This window comes from Odontesthes bonariensis, chromosome 4 (assembly GCF_027942865.1).
Source record: "Odontesthes bonariensis isolate fOdoBon6 chromosome 4, fOdoBon6.hap1, whole genome shotgun sequence".
Lineage (NCBI taxonomy): Eukaryota > Metazoa > Chordata > Actinopteri > Atheriniformes > Atherinopsidae > Odontesthes > Odontesthes bonariensis.
In genome coordinates, this window is record NC_134509.1 from 31023370 (window position 1) to 31048753 (window position 25384).

The window sequence follows — 25384 nt, forward strand, 5'->3', positions numbered from 1 at the left end:
TTTGGTTCCCTCTCCTGTTTTCTATCTTCTTACTCTCCCTGCTTTTCTTGTCCGAGTCTTTCTTTCGTTCCTCTTTTCTTTCTCTCTCCCATGTTTGCTCGTGTTCAGGTTGTGCTGCTCTCCATTGTTTGCTATCTGTGAATTCTTCCCTGGAGTTCCGCCTATATGCAGGATTTGAGTGTGTCTGTGTGTGTGTGTGTGTGTGTGTGTGTGTGTGTGTGTGTGTGTGTGTGTGTGTGTGTGTGTGTGTGTGTGTGTGTGTGTGTGTGTGTGTGTGCACAGTTTGTGTTTGAATCTGCTGTATCTCTGCAGACCGGGTCAACAGTGTGTGACTAGAGCATGAACTGGCCTGTTATGTGGCTGTTGGCCCGTACTGGCCATTGGCAATGCAACGGCATGTCATTAGTCATGCATGATTTGGCTCACAGGGGATGTGAGTGTGAGCTAAACCAAAAAGGGAAAGTTTTGTCATTCATAAGCTTGAAAAGTGGAGTGAAAGTTGTACAAATGCAGACTGTGGTGCTCATAGAGTGGTCATAATCAGCACATGTCTTTTTTAACCGGATGATGTAGTTGTTTGTAACTTTTCAAGTCATAACATATAACCAGGGATGTTGGGTAAAAATCGATTCAGCCAATCCATTTAAACCCACAAATAAATAGGTGTTATCACCAATGTTACTGTGACAGTGGGAATGTGTGGGGGAAAATGATCGTGGAACATTTTTCTTTATATCTGATATAAATCAAAAGTCATTACCTCAGGTCGATTGAGATTTTGTTAATATTATCATATCACAAAGAATTTTTTATAACACTTTAATATAAAACCAAATTTTTACTGACATTTATACAATGTTCATTATCTGCTAAAGTAGCACAAGGGCTAGAATTATTAGAGTGGAAATGGTCATCATTAGTAACGGAAAAGGTGTGTACATTAGTTAAAGTAATAGCACAATCAGTGATATAACTTCTTTTAGATTTTAACATTTTAATTTTTCAGTTCTTTGTTTTTTTTTAAAATAACCTATATTATGTGCCCTTCATAAATTTGTTTTGGAGTCTGTTAGATTTACATAATTTAATGTTTTAAAGATGTCTTATTTTTCTCATTCTGTACATTGTTGCTCTACCTGTCTGAAATGCTCTATTTTAACTAAAAACTAAAAGTCCCCTTCCCATTTGGCCCCATCTGCTCTGACTGGTCAGACTGGAATTATACAAATGTGTTACATTCTGATGTCATAAGATTGGAAGAATAACCTGGACTGAAAACAGCAGGTTTCAGCTAGTTCTGGAACAAAGTCTTTCGGGTTAGAATGACTCCCCTTGTGAAAGCTTTCAAGTATATAATCAAGTACATAAATGCAACATAGCACACTAAAGAAAAGGTAAGATCCCAAAAGGTATAATATGACCTCTTTAACTTGTTCTCACCTACTCATGCTCAAGTTTGAAAATCCCTCAGAATTGTAATAACTCAGGGTTACACAGCATGGCCTAAAAATGTCTGAGCAGAAGTATGACAATGTATAAATGTGCTAGACTGCCTTGAAACCAAACAATGCAGACACCAGTAGAGCTTTGTGAAAACCACACGTTTTCCAAATGAGCCACGTTTACTTTTTCAAAGTTCACAATCCAAGAGGTAATTTTCACAAAATGCTGTGTTATCAATTGTAATTGTGTCCCCACCTACAGCACATGCGGCACACAGGGTTACTGTCAATGTAAATGTTGAAACAAATCATCTAATTCCAAAATAACAACCCAGAAAATGTGGGGGGGTAACACAAGTGTATGTGTAATTGTACATGTTTGGTACTGCCGGCTACCCGAGGACATGCATGGCTTGTGTTGATCAGTGTGAGTGATCAGACTGCTGTCTGTGTGAAGTGCAGCTGATGGGTGATGTGAAGTTTTGTGGGTTTCACAGTGTTGGTTGGGTCCTGTCCTGGTCAGAAGAGCCTGAAAATGAACCCAGCAAAAAAAAAAAGACAACATAAGGCTGGTTACAATTTAACATCTTTCTTAAATTCCAGTTGGAGCCAGTTCCTTTGCATGCCATCTGCTACCTATCAATTGTCCTGATGAAAGACATTTAAGAGTGCAGTTTTCTTTTAGAACTTTGCAGCCCTTTATAATTGTTGAAGGACAACACTGACACCATGTCCTCTGATTGAATACAAGCAGACAAGTCTGTACACACATGTTTGACCCCACACACACACACGCATACATACAAACAAAACACCTCTCTGTATCAGGATTAACGGACTTTGATGTTGGGTTCTTACAGAGCTTTTGATCAGGCTCTAAGATTATGGAATGATGGTTTGTCTTATCCACATGTTGTTCATATCTGATTAACATCATACTTTGGAAACAGATTTAAGTCTTTCTAAACAAAATAATCTGTTGTGATGTTTGACAAGCAGAGTGTAGAGGACATCAATCAGAAAGAAGCATCTGGGATATTACGTAAATTTTTTACCTGTACTTTAGTAGCCAGATACCTATTTGGCATCATGTTTCCCTAAAGCCCATCCTGGTATGAGTAAGTTCTTTGACCCGCTAAATAAGTTCAAAGTCTACACACAGTTCTCCACGATGACCAAGCAAAAACCGTGTTTCTAAATGCTTTGTAATTGAATCAAGAAGACTGTAATCTTTGATTCAAACACTCACTTTGATCCATGCAAATGAGCTCTGGTCTATCTTCTGTCGGTGGTTATTGTGATTCCTCTATATGTTTCCTGTTGTCCACATATACCTAACTGAGTTTTTAACTGGACATAATTTGCTTATATGTAAGATTCAATGGTATCAGAGTCACATCCAAGCCATGAGGTCCAGAGAATTCTATGTAGGCCTCCAAGACAACTGTAGAGACAGATAATTAACAAGTCAGTGGTAATAAGAATGTGGAAAAGGGACACCTTTTACAGAGGGACAAGCGTCAGTGCAGCACTCCACCAAACATGCATTCATGTCCAAGTGGCCAGATGAAAGCAATTCATCACTAAATGATCTATTTAGGAAAACGGCTCCAGGAAATGCGTACCTGAACCCATTAGAGTAACTTTCAAGCAACCTGAAAATGTGTAAAACTCTATTCTATTTTTGGTAAATTGACATAAAACTCTTAACAAATTGTTTTTGCTTCGGAGTTTGGTGTGTGGATTAATGATGAAACAATTCAGTCTCTTTTAAGAGTTGGAAACTTGAAATGTTTTGAAAACTTTCCATAAGCAGAGTAAGCGGTCTTTCTGGCTTTGAAACCTGAGTATGATGTAAATCAAATATTGCTGTCATGAGGAAAGGTCCAATGGGCTCCTCTGCCATGTGCATGTGAGGCATGGTTTTTATATACCTCTTGCTTGTTCTCTGTCTCTCTGCCCCTCTCTCCCCTACCTGTCAGTTCCCTATTTATATCTCTGTCTGTGTCATTCTGCCATTTTTGGGTGAAGACGCATGGTGTCACATGTTATTACATACTCATCAAAGGCTTAGTCATTAGGGATTCCAAGCGTTATGTCTCATAATTGCGTAGGAGGTCATCATTCATGACAACACACGAGTTAAACGTATAGATTATCAAAACAAAAGGCAATTTAAAAAAAAAATCTGAATTGTCCTTATATGCTAATTTAACTGCTTACCTATATGTAGAGTTATTAGATCAGACATTGTCATTCAGTGGGCACATACATACATAGGAATCCACAGTCTGACATTCAACCATGAGCAGCTTTGTTGCAGTGTCATACACTCAGTAAAAGTCATTCACTTTAGTGTCTCACAATGGATTATGTAATAAATCTCACTTCTGTTCTCCTCCCTGTCTTTCTCTCTCCCCCACTGTTGTTTATCTCTTTTCTCCTCACCTTACCACTTCCTCTCCTACCTTTTGCTCTCCTTATCCATCCTCTTTCCCTTTCTGTATTTCCTGCTGCATGCTCTCTTTTGTCCTCAAAGACCATCACTGACACCAGTCCAATGCGCCGCTCCACCTCCAGCCTGGTTCACGGACGTTCAGGCCGTGGCGTGAGGCTGGATGACTACTCCCTGGATAGGGTGGTGTCTGAGGAGGGGAGACACGGCGGTGGACGCAGGCACAGGGACAGAAGTCACCGCACGTCCCAGCGCTCCCTGACCAGATACACCGACGCAGACACGGGTAAGCCACTCACTTTGGCTATATACCTTATATTTGAACTCTTAATGCCAGCCGACATCTGCGTCTCTGTCAAAGCTGTAGCAGCCACACATCTGTCTCCAAATTTCAATTAACCCACTGTAAAACTGACAATCTGACTTTTTATCTGACGTTATCTGATGGGGAATCCTCTGCTCCACTACATATGCTCAGTTTAGTGAGGATTCTTTTAATAGCGTTCAGTTGTTTCCATTTTTTTTTCAGTGGAAATTAAATCTGGTCACTGAAATAGATAAATCAATCAAGTTTCTTTTATCCACTGTGACTGTTTCAAGAGCCTGGTTGATTTGCAAATGTAAATTGAGACATCTCCTCACCAGGCCTGGGCACAGACCTCAGCACCACCACGCAGTCAGGTGACCTGCCACCCAAGGAGCGTGAGCGGGACCGCGGCCGCACCAAGGATCGTCGTCACCACCATCACCATCACCATCATCACAGCTCTATGGACAAGGAGCGCTATGGCCCTGATCGTCACGACTACCCACACAGGCATCCCAATGACCGCCATTGGTCCCGGTCACCCAGTGAAGGGCCAGACGGAAGAGGTCACAGACAGGTGGGCTCCAAAGACAACAAGATTTACATAAAGGGTTGTAAAATGTTTACAATTGTTTCTCAAAACAGTCTCATACTCTTGACTTTTTGCCTCTTGCTTACTTCCATACATGTAGAATGCCTGATATGAAGCTTTTTACCTGATACAGTTATAGTTATCCTTAACGTCTGCATTTTCTCTCACATCAGTATATGTGCATTTATCCAGTTAGAGTCCACAGTTATTTTCATACCCCTACTTATGAATATCAATCTCTCTTTTTTTGTTATGCTTTTTTTATTTGTCACTGTTTCTCTCTCTGTCCATTTTTCTTCAATGTGACGCGTTGCTTCTTGGTGTCAATTTGTTGCTTCATCAATATGTTGGAATGATTTTCAATGGTGTCTATCTATCTATCTATCTATCTATCTATCTATCTATCTATCTATCTATCTATCTATCTATCTATCTATCTATCTATCTATCTATCTATCTATCTATCTATCTATCTATCTCTTCCACCAACACTCTACCACTCTGCTCTATTCTGGTCTCTGTTGTTGTTGTGGTGCGTTTTGATTTTCCTTGTTTACATTTTGCTGTAGGGCAGTAGTTCGGTGAGCGGCAGCCCAGTCCCCTCCACCTCGGGGACCAGCACTCCACGGAGAGGCCGTCGTCAGCTGCCGCAGACCCCTGCTGTCCCACGTCCACATGTCACCTACTCCCCCGCTGTCCGCAAGCCCAACTATGGCCCCCCAGGGCCAGGCCGACTACGTTCGCCCTCCCCTCGACACTTCTCCCCACCAGACCACGATAGAGGCTACCACCACCGACCCCCATCCCGCCACACCTCTCCACACCATGGAGGTTCCTCGTCTCGGCATGGTTCACCCCGCTCACCTAGGCATCAGTCCCCACGCTCACCCCTCCACGGTTCCCCCAGGTCCCCTCACCGAAGTCGCTGGAGCGGGCCTCCGCCTGGGGACAGCCTGGAGGGTGATGGGCCCTTCTATGAGAGAGACTATGAGTATGAGCGGCACCATGAGCCTCCTGCCTACGAACAGAGCCTCTCCCATGGTAACCCTCACCCTCATGGTGGAAATCCTCACCCACGCTCACCCAGGACTGCCCGCCATGGGCCCCCTCCACCTCCTCATCCACATCCACGTCGCGTACCCAATGGCTACCGTTCATCCTCACCTTCCCCACATCGTCGAGGACCACCAGGGGCACCACCCCATCCACACCACCGGCCTCCCCATGCCAGAGGGCCCCGCAAGGGCCTGCATGAACCCTATAGTGAGACGGACGAGGATGACTGGTGCTAGCGACTACACAGAGCAAGGAATATGGACAGCAGAGGAGAAGAAGAACACCCACCTCCAGTGCTCTGGCCTTGAATAGGAAAAGTTTAATAAAGCAGGGGTGGTGGAGTTTTTGGAAGGTTTTGGATACCCTCAAAACCCTCTACTATCACCACTTAGACTCTAAACAGGAGGAAGGGATGGAGGGTAGGGGGTGAAGGTGCTGCAAATAGCCTGTTGTGCATTTTGTGTTAGAATTAAATCAGTGACAGTGCGGCACATGGTTAAAATAAAAAAGGCAAAGCCAAGAGAACTTGCATAAGGCCAGAGCACAGTTTACTTCTGCCTTTCTCAGTCTCAGAACCACACTCCCCAGAAATAGCCTTCACCGTCAAGGCCAGGCTGCAAGAGGAAGAGAGAGTTGTGGGAACAGAAAGCAGTGGAGGAGCATGAGGTTCTAAAAAAGTGCTGTGATCACTGCGGTTTGTGAGGCCTAATAGCATTTTGCCTCGACTGACACCTGATTGCTTAGATTTGTCAGATATGTGCTATCTATCTCTGGCCAGACTACTACTGTAAAATGAAAACAAGCTGGAACAAGGAATCCACAGCTTTGACTCCATGACACATATGTTTAAAGAAAATTAAGTAAATAAAAAGCCAGGACCCCCAACCCTTACATGCCAAGCTATGCCTCCAGAAAATCAAACTTGAACAATGAAGAACACGGTTAAACTTTACATGACAAACAATGAAAAAAAGAAAAGGGAGAACATCCACTTTATCTTTAATCTTTTTCCTTTCCAAGAGACAGAACTAGGATGCTCCGCCTATACTGCAAAAACCAGCCAATCACAGCGCTGGCTGATATTTGATGAGTTTTATCATCCTGTTTACTGTTATGTACTCACTTAATGCTGATGGAACTGTTGTGACATCACTTCCTGTCCAGATGGAGGTGGCAATAGAGAGGGGTGAGGCACAATGTGAGCTCAGTTCCAGTTTGAGCGCACTGGAGGGATGGGCTCAGGTAACTAGAAAAGTTAGTCTGAGACTTTGTCAAGCCTCTTCCTCCTCTGTTACTTGACCCAGTGCACGGAGGAGGATAACCTGACAGGAAATGACATCACGCGGTTGAATGGGGCGGAGGAGAGGAAAGGAGGGATAGGGAAAAAGACTTTTTCTTCAGTATTTCTTCTATCGATTACTTCTATTTCTTGTTATTCTTCGGACATTGGAGCTTGGTTCTTCTGTTGCATTCGCTCAGCCTCCTTTGATCTTTTTCTGAATCCAAAATTTGATGGAAACCTGCATGATTGATAAAATACATATTAGAGAGGAAATCTAAGTGGTGTGGGTGGGACCTGGGGGCTTTATAAGAAACTGAACATTTAGATTTACAAAAGAAGTTTTCTTCTTTCAGACTCTATCTCTCTCACACACGTCAAATGTAGTTTTTGGGGGTTTCATTTTACCTGAAACAGACTGACAGCTTTTTTTGTCTCCGTCTTCAGCTGAAAGCTCAGTTTCTACAACCTGTCCTAAGAGACAAAAAAACGCTGCAGTCACAGTAAAATGTCCTGTTGTGCTTGACAAAATAAGAGGGAGAAAGAATGGAGAGAAGCAAACCTCTACCAGACTTGATTTATTATTGTTAATGATGACAGTTATAAGAATAACAATTTTAAAAGTCAATGCAAAATTATAGTGACAATGATGATACTGGTGATGACTGACTGATTTATTGAATCGTTGATGTAAAAATGTCATGTAATTTGGAGTTCAAATATGCTATGTCCATCTTGTTTGCATCCTTTACATTTATAAGCCCTGTTCAATGACGTTTACTGGGTTCCTGATGCCTTCTTGAAACATTTTAGGGCAATGATGGCTTGGGAACATCCACTTATTAGCATTGCGTGTTGTAACGCAAGATACACTCTCTCTCCAGAATAGTGGAGGTGGAGGTCAGGGGAGTCTCAGTATCTGACCTGCAATGGCCCATGGGGTCAGTCCTCTTGTCAAGCCAACCCAAAGATCAGTAACTCATGTTTAGAGCAAGTGGTAGAACATTTTATTTAACCAAGGGTGTGAGAGCTTAGTTCTACCAAGGCTGACATTCTCACACTTTCTGCCAAATAATAATAATAAAAAAAACAGTGACTCTCAAGCTTTTCCCTCAGTTGGGCTCTGTAGTTTTACAGTGTGATAAGTTGCCAGCAATGACAGCACAGCATTGGCGGTACAGGGTTGGTGTCAGTCAGTGTTGCGCAGTGTTGTTTTTGCCACTAGGGGGCAGCTATCAGCACACATTATTCCCCTGCCTTCCCCCTCCACAGGACAGCCTCTTGGACATATCCTAGTGTTTAATCCAGCAGTGTTACTCCGCTCATGTCCTTCACAAGATATACAAGCCCCATTCCTTGTCAGGAGACATGGATGCGGCCTGAGAGATGCCATATCCGTCCATTTGCTAGTCCACTCTTCTGTCTGCCTATCTGTGCCAATGGTGACCACCCCTTCCCACCCCTCAACCCCTTCTCTCAGGTCCCTCAGCTCCCTCTCGCAGATCACCCCAGTCCAATCATGTGAGGTTGTAGCAAAGCTGAATCCTTCTCTGACAAAACCCACCTCAGTATTCATTGAACTCTCTTTCCTCATCTATATTTTTTTCTAATAATTTGCTTTCATATCTGCTCTTTCAGTTTGCAAGAGAGTGGGACTGAAGACACTCAAAACACTTTACAGATAGAAACACTTAGGACTAATCATTTAATCCGTATTGTTATGAGAGACAGTAATTATTAATTATTCAATAACTCTAGGACAAAATGATAAAATATAGATAAAGATAGTTTATTACCTACAGATAAATATATATATATATATATAATACCGTAGATGTAGTTAGATTAAAAAGATAAAGAGTTTAATTAGAGTTTCGGATATTTATTTATTTTGCTTACTGATCATGCTCATGACACTGTTAAGAATCAAGCATCTCTTGAAACTTCCTGCCGTTTTCTTTGCAGTTGCAAAAGCCAGAAAACCAACCCCAGTCCACGTGATTTGACTCTATGCAGACTTCATGAGCATCCTCATAATTTAATTTCAGAGGAGAAACTGCAGCGCTGTGGTACTGTAAAACAAATTCATGAAGCAAGAATCACCAGAATCTGAGATGATGTGAGTCACGCTACTTTTGCACGTCACGTGACATCACACCCATAGTGAATTTAGCTTTCTTTCATAAACGTCTGTCGCTGTCTTTTTCCCTCCCTCCTGCGGCTAATCCCTTTTCCCTTTCCAAAATTCTCTGCTCTTCTGAGACGTGTTGCCATCAGACCATGTAGTTAAGCATAGCAAAGGGAAGATGGGGATGAGAAGGGGGAGGGGGTTGTTGATTATTAATCTGGCAGAAGTGGTGGGGTAAATATCAGAAACCCCTCTGTCCTCACCTTCCATCAAGAGAGGTTGCGGCAGGTGAGGATTCTTCTCCGAAGCCCCTTACAGAGCCACAGTGCCTTCTGTATCTGAGTCACATTAGTCACCCCCCTAACCTCCTCACTCATAGTCGCTCTCCTCTGTCCCCCCCCCATCCCCCTTTTACCCTCTGTAGTAGTTGAGATCAACCACACTACGCCTTAAAATCAAGTCCCACTGGCTCCCATGCTAGCATAGAAACAGGGAGAGTGGGAATATTGAGACTGGGCCACGGTCAGGAAACAGTCAAGAGGCTATGCTTGATGCAGGGAAACTAATATCACATCCATAATGTGCTAGACTATTTAAATCTCCCATTCAAACACTGATTTTTGTAAAAGTTGCCAAAAACCATATGAGATCCTCACAGTTTGAATCAGAGCCTTGTAGTTTTGACTTTTTAAGACTCAATGGCCATAACTTCCAGATCCTGCTAGCTGGCTAGCCCTTTTGGCTTTGGCATGGCACCATTTTGTGTCCATCCCAGAGATGTCCTGGGTCCAGTTTCAGGCGGTGTAGTGAGAGGTTTACAGAGGTTCAAAGCTGTTTGCTTACTTCTCAGGTCCCTCTAGAGTTAGGTAGCTAGTTAGCCTATGTAGGGAAAAGACAGCTACAAAACAAGCAGGTCGAAGATTGAGTTATTGTATGGTTTTACCTGGCATGGCATCAGACGTTGTAATGTTGACCCCACCTCTCTCCTTTCACCTGCACACATTATACACCTCCCCATCAAGAGCCTGCCGAGCACACCAACACTCAGCGTCAATGTGTTGAAAGTCTTGCAGGAAAAAAAAAAAAAAATCCATTTTGGCTCCACGTCACCACTTGCTTGTCCAAAATTGTAACAGCGGATCCAAAATGGCCGACACACAACGCTGCCCTTGTGTGAAAGCATGTTGTGTGTGTGCGCTTTTCCAAAAACAAATCCCATTCTTTTGGAAGAAAACAAAAAAAGTGAGCATCTGATCTTTGTTTTTTTTTTTTGTGGTTTTTCTTATTTTACTGAACGCAGTTTGGGGACGGGGTTTTGCAAAGGTTTTTTGCTCAGTCATCACCTCTCTTCATTTGCTTTCTGTCTTAACCTCTGGCTTCTGACACCCTTTAGTGTTAACGTCTGACTAATCATTTGTTCCTTTCTTCTTCCCTCTGGGATGAAGGAAAAACAAGCAAACGCACCACCCATCCGCTCAGTCGGCTGTGAAATTGTGTCAGTGGGACAGATGTGAGGCAACTTGTGGACAAAAACACAAAAAAGGGCTCTCTTTTGAAAAAAAAAAAAAACTATACAGTGGGTATTAATGTACAGTAGTGCTGCCAAAAGTTGTGCTTATGTAGCTGAAGCCACGCCGTGGCCTCCCCTTTGTACAGCACTATATGTGTGCATGCGTGTGTGTGTGTAAGGGGTCATAAGCAAAGGGTTATGGGGTGGGGGGACTCAACAGATATTGAGAGACTGATTTTTAAAGATGCAGGGGTACTGTTCGGGGTGGAGGGTGGGAGGCTTGTGGGGGCAGCAAAAAAGGTTTTAGTAATGTCGATACACAATTTCACAATGGCACTGGACCACTTTTCACGTTCAACCCATCCGCATTTAGTCACAATGTGAGGGGGGCGGGGCCTCTGCTGCGACAGGGAGACATTTTACTCTGTGTGTGTGCATGTGTGTTGGTTTCTAAGACGGTGTGTTAGAGTGTGTATGTGTCTGTGCAGATGGAGAGACGTGTAAATGTTTCAGAGCTGAAGCTGATTAGTCAATTAGTAATGAGTAGAAGGTTCGAAATCTGTTTTGATGTATATTTGTTGTTTTAGGACTGTGTGATTACAGGTACAAAGCGTTAGAGATGATCAGCAGCACTTTTACAAACATAAAACTTTATTTTCTCCAGACACTCTGAGGAAACACACCAAGATGTAACGGGAAATAAATAGAAATATATATATATATATAACAAATATATCACAGTAAACATCACATGTTCTTTGGAGAATGAATAAATTAACCTGAAAAACAGTCATCAAAAATACAAAGTTGTTTAATTCACAATCACACCAGTCAGACATAAATTATCTTGTAAGCAGATAGTATCTATCTATCGCTGTTTTCTTTTGCTAATCAGTTTTTTGACTAATCGTTTCAGCTCTTGGTGTATGTGCATGTGTGAGGTTTTTTTTTCACTATCATGTGTGTACAAGTGTGTCCTTACACCATCAGCTACAGTAGGTAACCTTCAGTGCCTTACACTGTACAGGACATGGTGATTTCTCCATCTAAGATAATCACAGCGCACACATCTGATGTCCTCATCTCCCTCCCTCCTCCAAATCCTCATTCTTACTCATTCCCGGTCTGGATGGATACGGATAGGGGGTGGAGGGTGGACGAGTATGTGTGAAAGAGTGTGGACATGTGGAAAGGTTTTTATTGATAATCATGTCATTTGTCTTACCCATCTTCACACTATGTCCCATGCCATTTGATGTATATTTTGGCTCTGTAATTCTTGTGTATATATATTCCATAAAGTTTATGAAAAACTCATTGTGATCATCATTATTATTTCTGTTGTCATCTCACTGTGATTCTTTCTTCTGTCTTGTCCCTGCATCTCATCCTGGTTTTGCCGATGCATTGTAATATCATTTGTGAACACAGGGTTGTAGGATTGAGCTTTCATCATCATCGACAGAAAATACTGAGTGAGTTCATGCTTGTCTGTGTGGGTGTGTTTCATTTGTGAACGTCTGACAACTGCATGACTGTGTGTCTGTTATAATCTTTTTGGAGCCGAGCAGGTTTTAGGACACGTAATGATGACTTCTGCACAGGAATCCATTGTTGATTCAATGGAATTTTTTCACTTCAGCACATTGAAATTATTTGATTCGCTCTGTATTAGGAGATATTCTAAGGAATTATAAGAGGAGATAAAATAACTAATGACATTGTCAGCTGGACACATATGTAGCAAACAAGTTAACATTCACATTAATTTGCAGTCACATTTGGTTTGAATCTTGAACCGAGGTTCAATCATTCACTCTCAGTTTAGCTGTGAGACTACATCAACAAAAGATTATGATTTATTGATGCTCACTTAATAATTCATTTACACCTCCCTATAGAGGGCAAGTATGATTATGAATTGTACCCCTGAAACTTGTTCAGCTCCATAATTTTTCAATTAATTGATTCTTCAGAGACATGGGTGAAGTGTCTCCTTATGTCGCCATTACCACCCTGAAAACCCCTCTCTTGGTTTCCATCTATCTGTCATGCTCTTTCTCTCTTCCTCTCCGTCTTTTCCATTTGTTTTCATCTATCCAGTGGAGACGAGTTGCTTCTTGAGGATTTGTCCTCAGCGTTTGACTCTCAAAGTCACCGTTCAGGACGTTGCAGGCTGATGTATCTCAAATAATCTGAGGGTGCCAAAAGATTTAGAGACCAGCAAAATTTTTCTTTAATCCTTTGTAGCATACATTGTATTATTTTTTTATGCTATTAAACTTTGTCCCTCTGTGATTTCCCAAACTGGGAAAATAAGTGAGAAACAAATTAGATCGAAAGCTTGTTGTTCATTCAGATGGCTTACAGTCATCTGGCCAAAATAAACCATTATGTTACAATAAGGTCAAACCAAAAAAAAAGGAAAAATAAAAAAGGAGTAAAAGTGTCAGCAGTGATTTGATCCAAGCATGAAAACTCAATAAGACCCCTCCCCCAAAAAGTGACACCATCCACAAATAAAAAAAAACTTACAAACAAAAGGTTAGATATCCTTTCAAAGGCTCAAAATACCAGCTGAGCAAAAGTGTTGTTGGTGCAGAGATGCACTGGGGAAACTCTCTGAGGCAACTACCGACCATCCATCTCATCACAATGCTCACCATCCACCGCTCAACTCAGCAGAAATCAAACCAGTGCCACAGTAGAAAACCATACAGGATTCACTCAGCAAGTTGGGGGGGAAAAAGAGAAAAAATAAACATACATGATAATTTAAGATAAAAGAGAAGTATTTAATTACAGATTTGCATGTGCAATGTGCATGCCACTATGTGGGGTAACAAGTCAACTTCAGGAAATAAAAAAAATATTAAATATAAAGAAAAAAGTATATATATGTAAAAATATATATAGATAGATGTTTTTAAGAGCAATGTGTTTCTTTTTTCTTCTATTTTTAAAAACAAAAAATGTAAAAAACCTGACCAAAAAAAGATGAAAAAGGAAAAAAATGTATCACCCTGACAAAAAAATGGAAATGACTTTGGTGATGAAATCAAAGAATGTTTGTTTGATATATTTGCCAGTTCTTTCACGGGGGGAAAATAGTGGGGCAACAAGGATAGATGACACTTAACTAACATTATGAAAGAAAAAAATCTGAAAAAAAATAAGATTTAAAAAAAAAGGGGGGGCAATGCATACATAACTTTTCCTTGATGAAAAACAATTCCTTTGAGAGTAAAGAGCTGCCTGAACCTGAATCTGGTGATGTTATTCCCATTTATTCTGACTATGAAGTCCCTTCTTTCTCTCTCCCTCTCTTTTTCTCTCTTACTCTCACCATCTCTTTCTCTTCCTCTGTTTCTTTCTCTATCTCTGCTGTTTCTAAAAGTGCATTTTGTAATTTCAAACAGAATTCTTCCTAAAGAACCTGAATAAACCAGAGAGAATGCATTCTACCCATCCTTCTGTCTGCTTTATTGATCCTGCACCGAGTTACACGTCCGATTGGTTAAATTGTACATACATGATATTGTGCATAGTAGAACATTTTATCACTATAATATAAGCTGTTACAAATACAAATTGTGTTGTAATGTACAATTAGAACTGGTAACAAAGCTTATTTCTCTTAAAGGAGGATTTTGTTGCTTTGGTCTTTTTTCCACAAGTATTTACATGCATTAAAAAACTAAATGGTATTCCTTGATACTGAATTATCATAAAAATCCAGTTAATCCCTACACACATGTAAAATAAACTCAAAATTTAACAGTTCAATTACCATTTGAACTGTACTTAAGTCAACTAAATCTTTGCTATTCAATTTTTCTCAGAACAACTACAAATACAAAAAGACGTGTGTGAGATATTCATGAATAATAATTATCTAAAGAAAGAATTACTAAGAATTAGTATAAGAATTGTTTAAGAATGACTTCAACAAAATTTTCATCAAGTTAAATAGCTCTGTTAAGAAGTAAATGGTCTTTATGTGCAGTATAATGAGTGATTACATACAGAATTACATACAGTACACACATGCTCACTAGTCTGTATAGTTTACGTGTCCACTTTACATTACATGGTTAGCTTAGTTTTCAGCCCAAACACGGTATCAAACACAACACTGTGACCAAACTTATAGCAACAATATGAGCTGCATCCACAACGTTCACAATGCCAGATTTTTACTGATCAATCCTGAAGAAAGGTTGCAAGTTGTGCATCAGATTTCAGCTCTTTACAGCCACAAAGCCATCTCACCACCAGTATTTACTCTTGTCTTTGGTCCTGTTTTTTGTCCTTTCGTATCTCTGCTGCTGAGCACAGTTTCTTTGTGGGAGGTGATGGTGATTAAGTTAACCCTTCATGAAGTGGTCAGTCAGAAGATAGTTGTTGGCTAGTTCACATTTTTTAATGTTTCAAACATGTTTTTCTACATGCAACCACTTTCAAAAACAAAAAAACACTCACCTGTGTGTAGCACACTTGTTGACGTTTACTGTTTCTACGTGAAAATAAGAACCTGCAACACAGGCAAAAAAATATATTTTTACTCTCAAACAGCTGGGTGCTGATGTTTTTACCAAACATAACTCAGACAGGAGTGAGTTGTTGATTTGTTAGACTAATGTCAGCTGCACGTGGGGTGTTTCTGCCAGTAAGTTATATTCGACTCAAAAACTATGTTTTGTGTGTTACTCATAAAGAGGAAACAGTCTAACATGTGGTTAATTCCTGTGTTTGGCAACAGTGTTGCTCCAAAGGACAAAAAGTAATTGAAGTCAGCTTTATGAAAGCAGCCAGTTTTCCTAAAGGAACAAACACAAAGTCACATTTGCATTTAGGCAACTCATCCAGGACGCCACATATCCCGAAGTTCACCGTTAAGTTACCTGCAAAGAAAGAATCCTCAATTTCAAGAAAGGTGAGTCTTGTCTCAGTATTTGATAATGTGAAACAATATTGTGGAGGAGCTATAGAAGATCAAGTTTTTAAGATTCTAATAACATCTTTGTTCCACTCCAAGGTCGATACACACATTACTGTTAGTGGGGTTTCAGTCCCAGACCAACTTTACTGTACTGTTTGTTCCTGTGTAGCTTTCACAGAATGTGATCGCTATTGGCTTTGATATCATTTCTGTCACATTACACAAAATGACGTGACATTTTCAGTATCTCTCTTTTTTTATTGATGTCTCCAAGAAGTCCAAAAGAGTCTACAAAAGGAATACACAAATGTGTGTATTTCTGTTTGATCCCTTTGAGGGGAAACAGAAAGTGACTGTGAAAAAAAAGGAAGTGCAAATTACATAGATTACTGTGTTTTATTTTTGACAGTTTTGACAACTTTCGGACATACTGAACAATGACAGTATGGTATAGTACTTGTTCTGTCGTGCCTATGCACTGCAATCAGTAACCATTTCCACTTAACCCAGCAGAAGTTCAAAAGAGCAGCCAGAGTATAGACAGGGATCCTGTGTCAGTGGTGTGATCAAAGAGTTGCTGATCTCGTTGAGCTGTAAATCGCATGTACCAGGATTAAATTGAACTGTGACTTTTATAAATACTACCATTGAACAAAATGATTCGAGCACTGTAAAAACAAACTGCTGCTTTGCAATTTCCCCACCAAAGTTGGTTGAGTGTTACAATAACATTTTGGAAACTTTTGCCAGATTAAATCTTTGAATATCATACAGAGCAGCATTCTCATTCAATAAGAACTGTAAGGGAAAAATAATTCCTATATGCATTGTATTGAGTGTTACTGTGTATAACCTGTAATAACTTCCTGCAAGACACCACAGTCCATCACAGTGCCAACACAGAGACAAACACGACAAACTGAAGAAGCTGGCATGATGAACATGGATGATGTATTTGAAAAAATAGTAGATTGTAGATTGAAGACAGTTATCCCAAATTGCTCAGAGTGAGTGTGTTATTGACCACTTTTAATATGTATGACCATGTGTTGCATATGTTGCATATTGTCCATGTATTTCAATCCTTTAATATCCTTCTCTACAGTTTGGTAAAGAGTATTTTATTATCGTTGCCACAACAAAATGGAAAAATTCAAAGAAACATTTCCCATTGAATATTAAAAATGTATAAGTGTCAGTGTCTTTATTGTACATTATGTCGATGTGTTTTTTTATCAGCAGCTTGTGTGTGGGCGTTCTTTTTTATGTTTGAATCTGTTTGATCCAAAATGCTTTTAAAACCACAAATAGTAACTTTGGACTGCATCCCTCCTCCTCCTCATCATCATCCTCATCTGTCAGCGTTTTGCACTACGTCACTAATGACTGATGTGGAAGACAAACAAACCTGCTCACTCACGTGTAGCCTTCTCCTGTGTCCTACACGTCCCCCTCCCTCTGTGGTCTCATCACTACACTCCCATCTCAACGCCTAATCTTTCCCTTCCTCTTTTTGAACCTCTGCTGCTCTTTATGTATTACTCCTTCTCACATCTGCCCATCCTCCTCCTCCTCTGTGACGGTGTGTCCACTCATCAGTCTGTCTGTTCCCCACCCCCATAAACTCAATGCACCCACGCTTCAATCAGAAAAACACCAGAATATACATATCTCTGAGCTTGAGGTCACTAAAAGCCTCTCTTCTTGCCATTAGTGTGCCCACTGCATCAGTCACACACACATTGTAAACACGTACACACACAGTCACATGGCCAGATGTATCAAGAGCACTGTCCTTTGTGCAGGAAAGTCTTAAAATAGACTCCACCTCCATATTGTGTCGCCCTCCAGCATCAGCGCATCATTTCCTGTCTGTGCCAGCTCTGCTGCTGTCAGACACACTCAGGCAAACACACACAAGCATTCTTACACTGCACATTCATAATCAGCATGTCTTCTGTATAGATGAAACATCTGCACTGTGAGAGTGATGGGATCATGAATTGACAGCCTTTTGATATGTGATCATCAAATGCTCCAACACCCAGAGCAACCGCACCAATCGCCCACGCTTTTCCAGAGAAACATGAGACTCTTACAGACAAGATTTCAACAGAGCAGGACTTCCTGTTCACAGAAACAGATCCACACAGAAAGAGTTGCTTTAAAATGATGAGTTATTGATGAGTACACTCAGGAAATATATTGATCATGAAATAAGAAATTGGCCCAGATAAATATTTAAAAGATCTGTAATACCCGTATTTTAGGTAGCATTTAAGGGTTATCAAATATTGTCAATTAAAAGAAAAAAAATTGTAATACAGGCTAAATCCATGTGTAGCAAATTCTATGGAAAAGTGATATAAAATTCAAATGAATGTACATTTTCATGCACAAACAATATTCAAATATTTGGAATTTGGCTTTATAAATTAAACTGTATTAAAAAAAAGGAGATGTTCAAATTTTAGGTGACTCTGTTGTTTTAATTTTGTTTGTTTTGTTTTGTTTATTTTTGGATTCAGCATGGAGTGTGGAAATATACTGCCAATGCTAGGATCAGTATATTATCTATGATGCACACAAATACCCCTGTTTGTGTTGGAATTCATTACTACATTTCATATCTACTGTCACTCATAAGATAAATGATAATCCTAATTAGAAATATAAAGATCATCTATTCTAGTTTACGTTTTAGCTTTTAATTTGAAAATGCACAGCTGTGGTATGCATAATGTTAATATATTTGCCATTAATTTGAACATTCTTTAATTTCCTTACATTAATTTTACACTTTTAGCCAAAGCGCCTCACAAGTGAGAAACACTTCTGTAAATTGGGGATCAAACAAGCAACCATTTAATTAAAGGACAAAAACCTTTCCACCATTTATAATTCCATACATCAGAGACAATTGTAAATGTATTGTTCTATTGATATATTAAGTCTTTCGTGGCAAAGTGTTAAAATGGGTGCTTTACCTCACATGAAGAGGCTTGGTGCTTCATTTTGAGAGCAGATGTCAATCCTGTTTTTTTCCACCTTTTGCAACCTTTACCCATCCCACCCTTTAATATATGTTAATACATTAATATGGGTATTGTGTGTAACATTATAGCATTATTAATATCTACAAATGTACAATTGAATTGTGTTATGCAGTGATGATTTACAGTGTATCTGCATCTACGCACATCTGCACACAACTCGCACTGATTCGTCAGACCACAGCAGTGGATACATACATGCATCCTGTGACATTTCCGCTGCTGTTCTTTTTTTAGCTCTGAGCTGTCAGAGCTTTACGTCACTGCGACTGTCTGGCCTCTGCACTCTGCATCTTAATCACGCTGCCTCTTATACAGCCTGCTCCTTGCAGGATTGGTCCAGGGAATCCACCACTGAAAAGAAATCTGCAATTGGCTTTGCTCCTGTGGCGCCAGTTGATTAGATTTATTTTACAGGAAATACTTGATGTGTCTTTTCCTCCCAACTTTTTATGGGATAAGAATTGTAATTCTGTCAAAGAATAATGATAAAGGAGCAGACTTATAAAGAAGCGATGTGTGTGTGTAATAAAAACCTAAAATGTCTCTTTAGTCTGCACAATGCAGCTCCCCTTGTGCCGAAAAGCTGTTGCATCATGGAAACAAATTATTTCTCCATTAAGAAACTATTAGATTTTGAGTGGATTGGGGACTCGGAGCACATTTGTTTCAATTACATCACCTCTGTGCTTGAAATTCTCACTGGAGCAGCAGATGTGGATTAATCTGCTGCTAAAATAGTCCCCAACAAATGCTTCTGTTTATGTACTATTTGGCAAAACATCAGTGTCCAACTCTTAGCATTTCTGAGCCTTCTCAGATGTAGGCCTCATATTTATGGGTTGGATACATTTATGGATTTATGGAGGCCTTCAGCATTGCTCAATGGGCTGTGAGCTGAGAACCTAGGAAGTACTAGCAGACAGATCGATACATTGCTGATTCTGATAGGTTAACACCATGTCCTTTAGCTACACCACTGCACATCAGCAGAGTCTTTGATTTAAAGTACTTAAAGTATTTAAAGTAGCACCATCCAAGCAAGCTCCAACTACATTATTATTCTGTTCAGATGTTGGTGAAGCAGTAATATTATCCTCGTTGACTGGTTGGCCCAGTAATATATGTAAGTAAGTATAAGTAATATATGGTTTTTCATTCATTTTGCATAAACATTACTGGTCTGTATGGGCTTTTTTCCCTTTAAAGTTTGTGCAGACTTTGACTTATTGCTTGATAAAGCGGCCATTCATAACCTGAAAACTTCTGCAGTTACTGCTGAAAATAAATGCAGTGTGCTAAATATTTTTACAGACCAAAATCACTGACTTTGTCTTACAGAGGTCCACAGCAGTAACACCTAAAAAACTGCACAGCCACTAAGACAAGTCACACCTCAAATAAAAGGAGAAACTGTTGATTACCGGCAAATATCTGTTGATGGCCCTTGTTTGATTACTTGCTGGAGAAATAGATTTCCTGGAAACAAGAGAACACATTTGAGTGTCTCTTCATAAAGCTGAAAGGCTTTCTGAAATAAAAGGGAACAAAACATCAATTTCTTGTATTATTTCCATGAGAGAAAGGTTTGCTCTGGCTCCATTAAGGTTCCTTTGCCAATTCTATTTGAAACGTCTGAACTGCTGGTTTAAGACACAATAGGCCTGTTTTCAAAATATGTGGGTAGTAAGTGTTCGACTGGAGCACATGTGCTGTTCAAGGACATGTTGTTTTCTTGTGTGAGGTGAGGAACACGATGTAGTACTGCTGCTGTACCTGACGGTGAATAACTCCTCTGAGCAGTTTGGTGGAATCGATCCAGTGTTAATGGTACACATCTGAGGCTCCTTAAAGACGAAATGATGGAGAGTTTAATACTTTTACTTGTTCACACCACAGAATGATTTAAAGGTGAGAAATGTGATGACTAATGTCAGTGACTCTCAACTTAACAATTACTGTATGTGAATGAGTATGACTGTTAGAATTAAGACCACGCCCCAAGTGTTTTCTTATCGTCCCGTGTAAATGAACTCAAATGATTTACATGAAAGAGTGGCATTGTTTTTGTCCATGAGACAATCATTTTATTGACTTGTTTGGCAAAATGATAAATGCCTTTACACTCAAAAAATACCACCTTGCTAAACCGTTACTGCAGCTTGAAAGAGGATTTATTGGATGTATTTTGAAAACAAACATGACAGTCCCCCATATGGTTTGACCCAGATCTTGCGGTTGTTTTTAAATGTTAAGCCAGCACTGCAGTTGGCAGATCAGGGTCACTGTGATAAAACTCTGATCTCGGGGTTTAAGTGACCATTCATGCTGTGCGGATATTTGTTGGCATTATCATCACACTGTGTTAACGCAGCTGCTGTCCCTTGATTTATGAAAACAACATCCGTGCATGCGATGTCTTGTCAAAACATGATTCGTTTTCTATCAATGGTTCTCAATGCAATGACTCAAATTCCAGAGGAATTGAAGCGTTTGTGATAATATGTTCCCCTTGTCTCTTACACACTGCTTCTTTACCCCAGATTTCTTGCTCATTGAATGAACCTCTCACATCTCTTGTGATATGTAGTCAGAAATAGACATTGCCTTACAAAAAGGATGATGGCAAAAATGGTAAAAAAAAAAAAGATTTAGAAAGAAGGGAAAGAAGTGTTAGAGTTGTGGAAAAAGAAAGGTAATGATGAGACGGGAGGATGTCTCCTGAAATAGACTGACAAATAATCTGACTTCATGTTGACTTCATGAAAATAGACTGGAGCTATAGCAGCAAAACTATTCTGATAGTTGGCTGATGATCTCAGTTGGTGTTCAATTAGAACAACAAGTTACTAGATAACTTTGATCAATGCACTATTACAAAGAATTTGAGGATTTCATCATCTACTGCATGCAATAAAATATTCAGTGAATTCAGAAAAATCTGCACAGGAGAATACGAATAGACTAGATTACTGTATGACACCCAATCCCCTTTTTTTCTTTTCTTTTTTTAGGAAAATCATAGAAACTGTATTCTCCAGACTAAGTGGAGAGTGGCTATCTGTCTCATTTTGAGTGCAAAGTTTGAAACCAGCTTCCACGATGGTATTTTTTTCTGTGACTACACCATTAGGCCTAAACTATGTATACAGCAACGAGAGCAACAATGGAGGAAACTGTCACTTGAAAAATGGTCTTCTGTCATTGACTGCCAGTCAATTCATGTTTAAAATATGCTGTGAGTGTTTGAAACTTAAGTTAACAGTCCCATTATTACTATATTGAACTCTCCTCGCTGCCCTATACCACCCAGTCTTAGGATATTTGTGTTTTTTTTGTGGCATGTAACCCAACTGATGGTTTGTTTGTGGCTTTTCTGACGCTCCCTCTATTTGTCAGACCTTGCTGAAGCAAATTTGCCATAATCCCACATCAAAGCAGTTAGAATAGTGAGTGTGAGATGTTTTAAAATCAGAATCATCCTATAGTGAAACTAAAGTAAGCATTTATTTCAGCCCTTTCAGTCTGCCAGTGTATTACAGAAGTTTTTCTTCCGTAAAAAATGTTTTTTTTTGTTTGTCTTCGTGTTTTATTAATTTGTGAAAGAGAAGTGAGTATGCGGATGATATTTAGAGCAACAGGCATGTTATGCGAGTACAACAATGCTGACAACCTGATTGAAATTATCACCATCAGGGTGCACTCACAGTGCTGTAAGACTCCAGGGAGCTGGCAGGAAGTTGATGATGAAGAAGCCTACGGGCTATAAACACCACCCCCCTGCTCTCTGCTTTATTCAGCCGTGGTGTTTGGCCCCAGCTGCTGCTGGGAGGTTGCATAACTTTTTTAATATCCCCTTTATGAATCGGTGTCAGGTCATATTGGGAATAGAATTATTCCGAATTCTGTCGTAATCCACAGGAAATGGTACGACGAGTGAGGCTGTTTGTGTGTGTGTCTTATTGTGAGGAGATTAACAGCAGCAAGCCAGGCTGGCGCTGGCTTGTACCAGCCTCCTCCCTCTTAAAAAGGATTGACCCTGTGAGCTGAGGCCTAATGTAAACCACCAGCCCTTTAATTTGTAAATAAATTGGGTGTGGGGAGGTCTTTAAGTATGTCTGTCATCCTCAGAAGCTTTAAACGTCTCTGAAAATCTCCATTATTAAGAAACAAAGATGTCAGGACAACTTATTACTCCTTTAACAAGTTTATTACAAACATTTATTCAATCATACAAACAAAAAGCAGCTTGGAATGTGAGGTAATGTTTTTCACAGGTCAGACATGAACAAGATAAGTTAAGTGACATTAAAACACAAAAGGTTTAGATGAATAGGCTTCCAACTCCATATGGAAAAGCCCGCTTTTGAAAAAGCACCATGTGAATGCAGAATGTAGGACAGTCCCCAAGCAGTAGTATCGATTTATCAAAGTCCACAGCAGCAGTTGAATGAGTGTTGTAAAAGTGTCAGTGGCAGTGTGTCTGCCTCAACTGTCCTTCCTCTTTCGGTGTTTGAGTCATATTTCTGGTTATGAAGACAGGAAATACCCTGAAGTTCTTTGTTTTGTGTGTGTGTGTTGTCATGTGGCCAACTGTTTACCACTTCACAACCTCTCTGACTGACTCTATGCTGATTCACACATCCACACGTTTTGACTCAGCAGCAGTCACTTGTTTGAACTCATTGAACTGAAGATGAGTCATCAGGAAACACAACCAGTTCCCCTTCAGTTTTTTCCTCAAACTTTCCAGCCTGTAGCTCCTTTCGGCTTGTTCCTTGTTCTTTCTCACTCTGTGCTCGTTGTTCTCTGCTGGGGCTTTACCAGCCCAGGAGGCACTCCGAGTTTGACCGGAGAACTCGCCCCATGGCACCTGTAATCCCTTTGTCTCGGCACTGCTGATACAGGTCAGCTCATTAGTGCGCAAAGGGATCAAACTGCCCCCAAAGGTTGACAGGGAGTTGAGAATCGCTCAACTTAAGTCTCATAGGAGGCTATTTTCTCCCTCCATCTGTTCAGAAGGCAGGTATAACCCGATTTAGAGACAAAGTGGACAGGGTCTCCCCAACCACGGTGCGACAGCTGCTCACTGGGGCCGCATACCTCTCTTCCCCGGGCTCCAGCCTCGCCCTCTTACTGGGAAGGAAGTCAGGCGCCGCCGACGCCTTGCCCCGGCGTTTCCTGGACTGTTTCGTCGGGCTCAAGTTCTCTTTGTCCTCTGTGATTTCACAATCATGCTCGTCCTCCTTATAGTCAGACTCCTTTGGGGCCGTTTCGACCACATTCACGGCTGCTTGTGGCTCAGGCTGTTCCCCGGCGCTGGAGCTGGTGTCCATTGGCTCCTCTGGAGTGGACTGCGCTGTGCTTGGTCCCTCGCTTTCCCGGGAAGAGTGGTAGATATCCCGGGCAGACCTCATTACCAGGGAGAGTAGGAGGCTTCGGTGGAGTCTCAGTCCCCCTCTTTGGGTCCTGGAGGCATACAGCTTGCTTATCGACACGGCCAAGATCCGCCTGGCTTCCACGTTCACTTCCATTGCTGTTGTAGCACTCATTGTTTTCTTATGCGTAATTACGCACGGTTGTTTTGGCACTTTCAACAAAGGCGACAGGTTTTCTGTCCTATGTATTACTTCTCTTTCTTGTTTCTACTGTATCTCAGCTCGGACTTCGGCTGTTCACCAGCTGTTGTGCTCGGAGAAATGAGAGCGTGTGAGTTGTAGGGCGCCGTTTTATTTCCTCTATGACGTAAAGTGAACTTCATTCCCCAGTAAGTGACAACCAGGCGCCGCCCACACCTGCTGTAGCTGCACCACACACACACACACACACACACACACACACACACACACACACACCATCTGTTCCGTCTGCCGTTTTACCCTCACAGTTAATCTCTTTTATTGTTTAGATTCATTCACGTTGAGCCTAATTTAGCTGACTCAATTCCTTTGAGCTTACATTTATTATTTACATGATTCTATCTTCCTCTTTTTGTCCCTCGTATCGCCCACCTCTACTAATAGGAGATGAAATCGGTTCAGTTTCTTCTTGAAACGAGTTGAGGTTTTTTTTTATAGCTATGTATTTAATGCACGGATTACTGTAAGCAGTTAACTGCCTAATGTCTTGACATAATGCTTTAAAAATGAAAAAAAAAACACTTTAGTAACAAAATTATTTTGAAAGTCTAACCGATCATAACTGAGAATTATGAAATATTCCAAATCAAATTGTAGATTTTGTTGAGATTGTTTAACGTATAATACATCTATATATCTTATCATATGTGTGCACAATTTGATGGAAGAAATAGCAGCTTTACTGTACAGGAATGTTACTTTGCAATAGTAGGCTATTATAATTCATTATGAAATATTCCAAATCAAATTCTAGATTATGTTGAGATTGTTTAACGTATAATACATATATCTTATCATATGTCTTATGTGCACAATTTGATGGAAGAAATAGCAGCTTTACTGTACAGGAATGTTACTTTGCAATATTAGGCTATAATTCATTATGAATTATTCAACAAAGAGGCTGAAGAAAGATTTCCCGCACAGTGTTTGAGGAAGTATTTTAATTTAATGAGATTCATTCAAGTTCAGCATCGTGAG

General features: G+C 40.4%; 2 protein-coding genes across 9 annotated transcripts in view; one reads left to right on the plus strand and one right to left on the minus strand.

The window, feature by feature from the left end:
• The window catches only part of cacna1ab (calcium channel, voltage-dependent, P/Q type, alpha 1A subunit, b), a 141165-nt gene extending 129079 nt beyond the window's left edge, over window positions 1-12086 (plus strand). For 7 of the 8 annotated variants that reach the window (XM_075463936.1, XM_075463940.1, XM_075463941.1 and 4 more), the window contains 3 exons: window positions 3982-4183; window positions 4543-4781; window positions 5366-12086. In XM_075463936.1, coding sequence (XP_075320051.1) covers window positions 3982-4183; window positions 4543-4781; window positions 5366-6088 — 1164 coding nt within the window. In that variant the 3' untranslated portion in view covers window positions 6089-12086. The remainder of the gene's footprint in view (window positions 1-3981; window positions 4184-4542; window positions 4782-5365) is intronic. The other variant, XM_075463943.1, reaches the window with a different exon arrangement.
• Window positions 12087-22952: 10866 nt separating this feature from the next.
• On the minus strand, window positions 22953-24500 carry ier2b (immediate early response 2b). The gene has a single exon (XM_075464575.1). It carries the CDS (start codon window positions 24314-24316, stop codon window positions 23780-23782), a length of 537 nt encoding a protein of 178 aa, XP_075320690.1. The 5' UTR covers window positions 24317-24500; the 3' UTR covers window positions 22953-23779.
• Window positions 24501-25384: the final 884 nt, after the last annotated feature.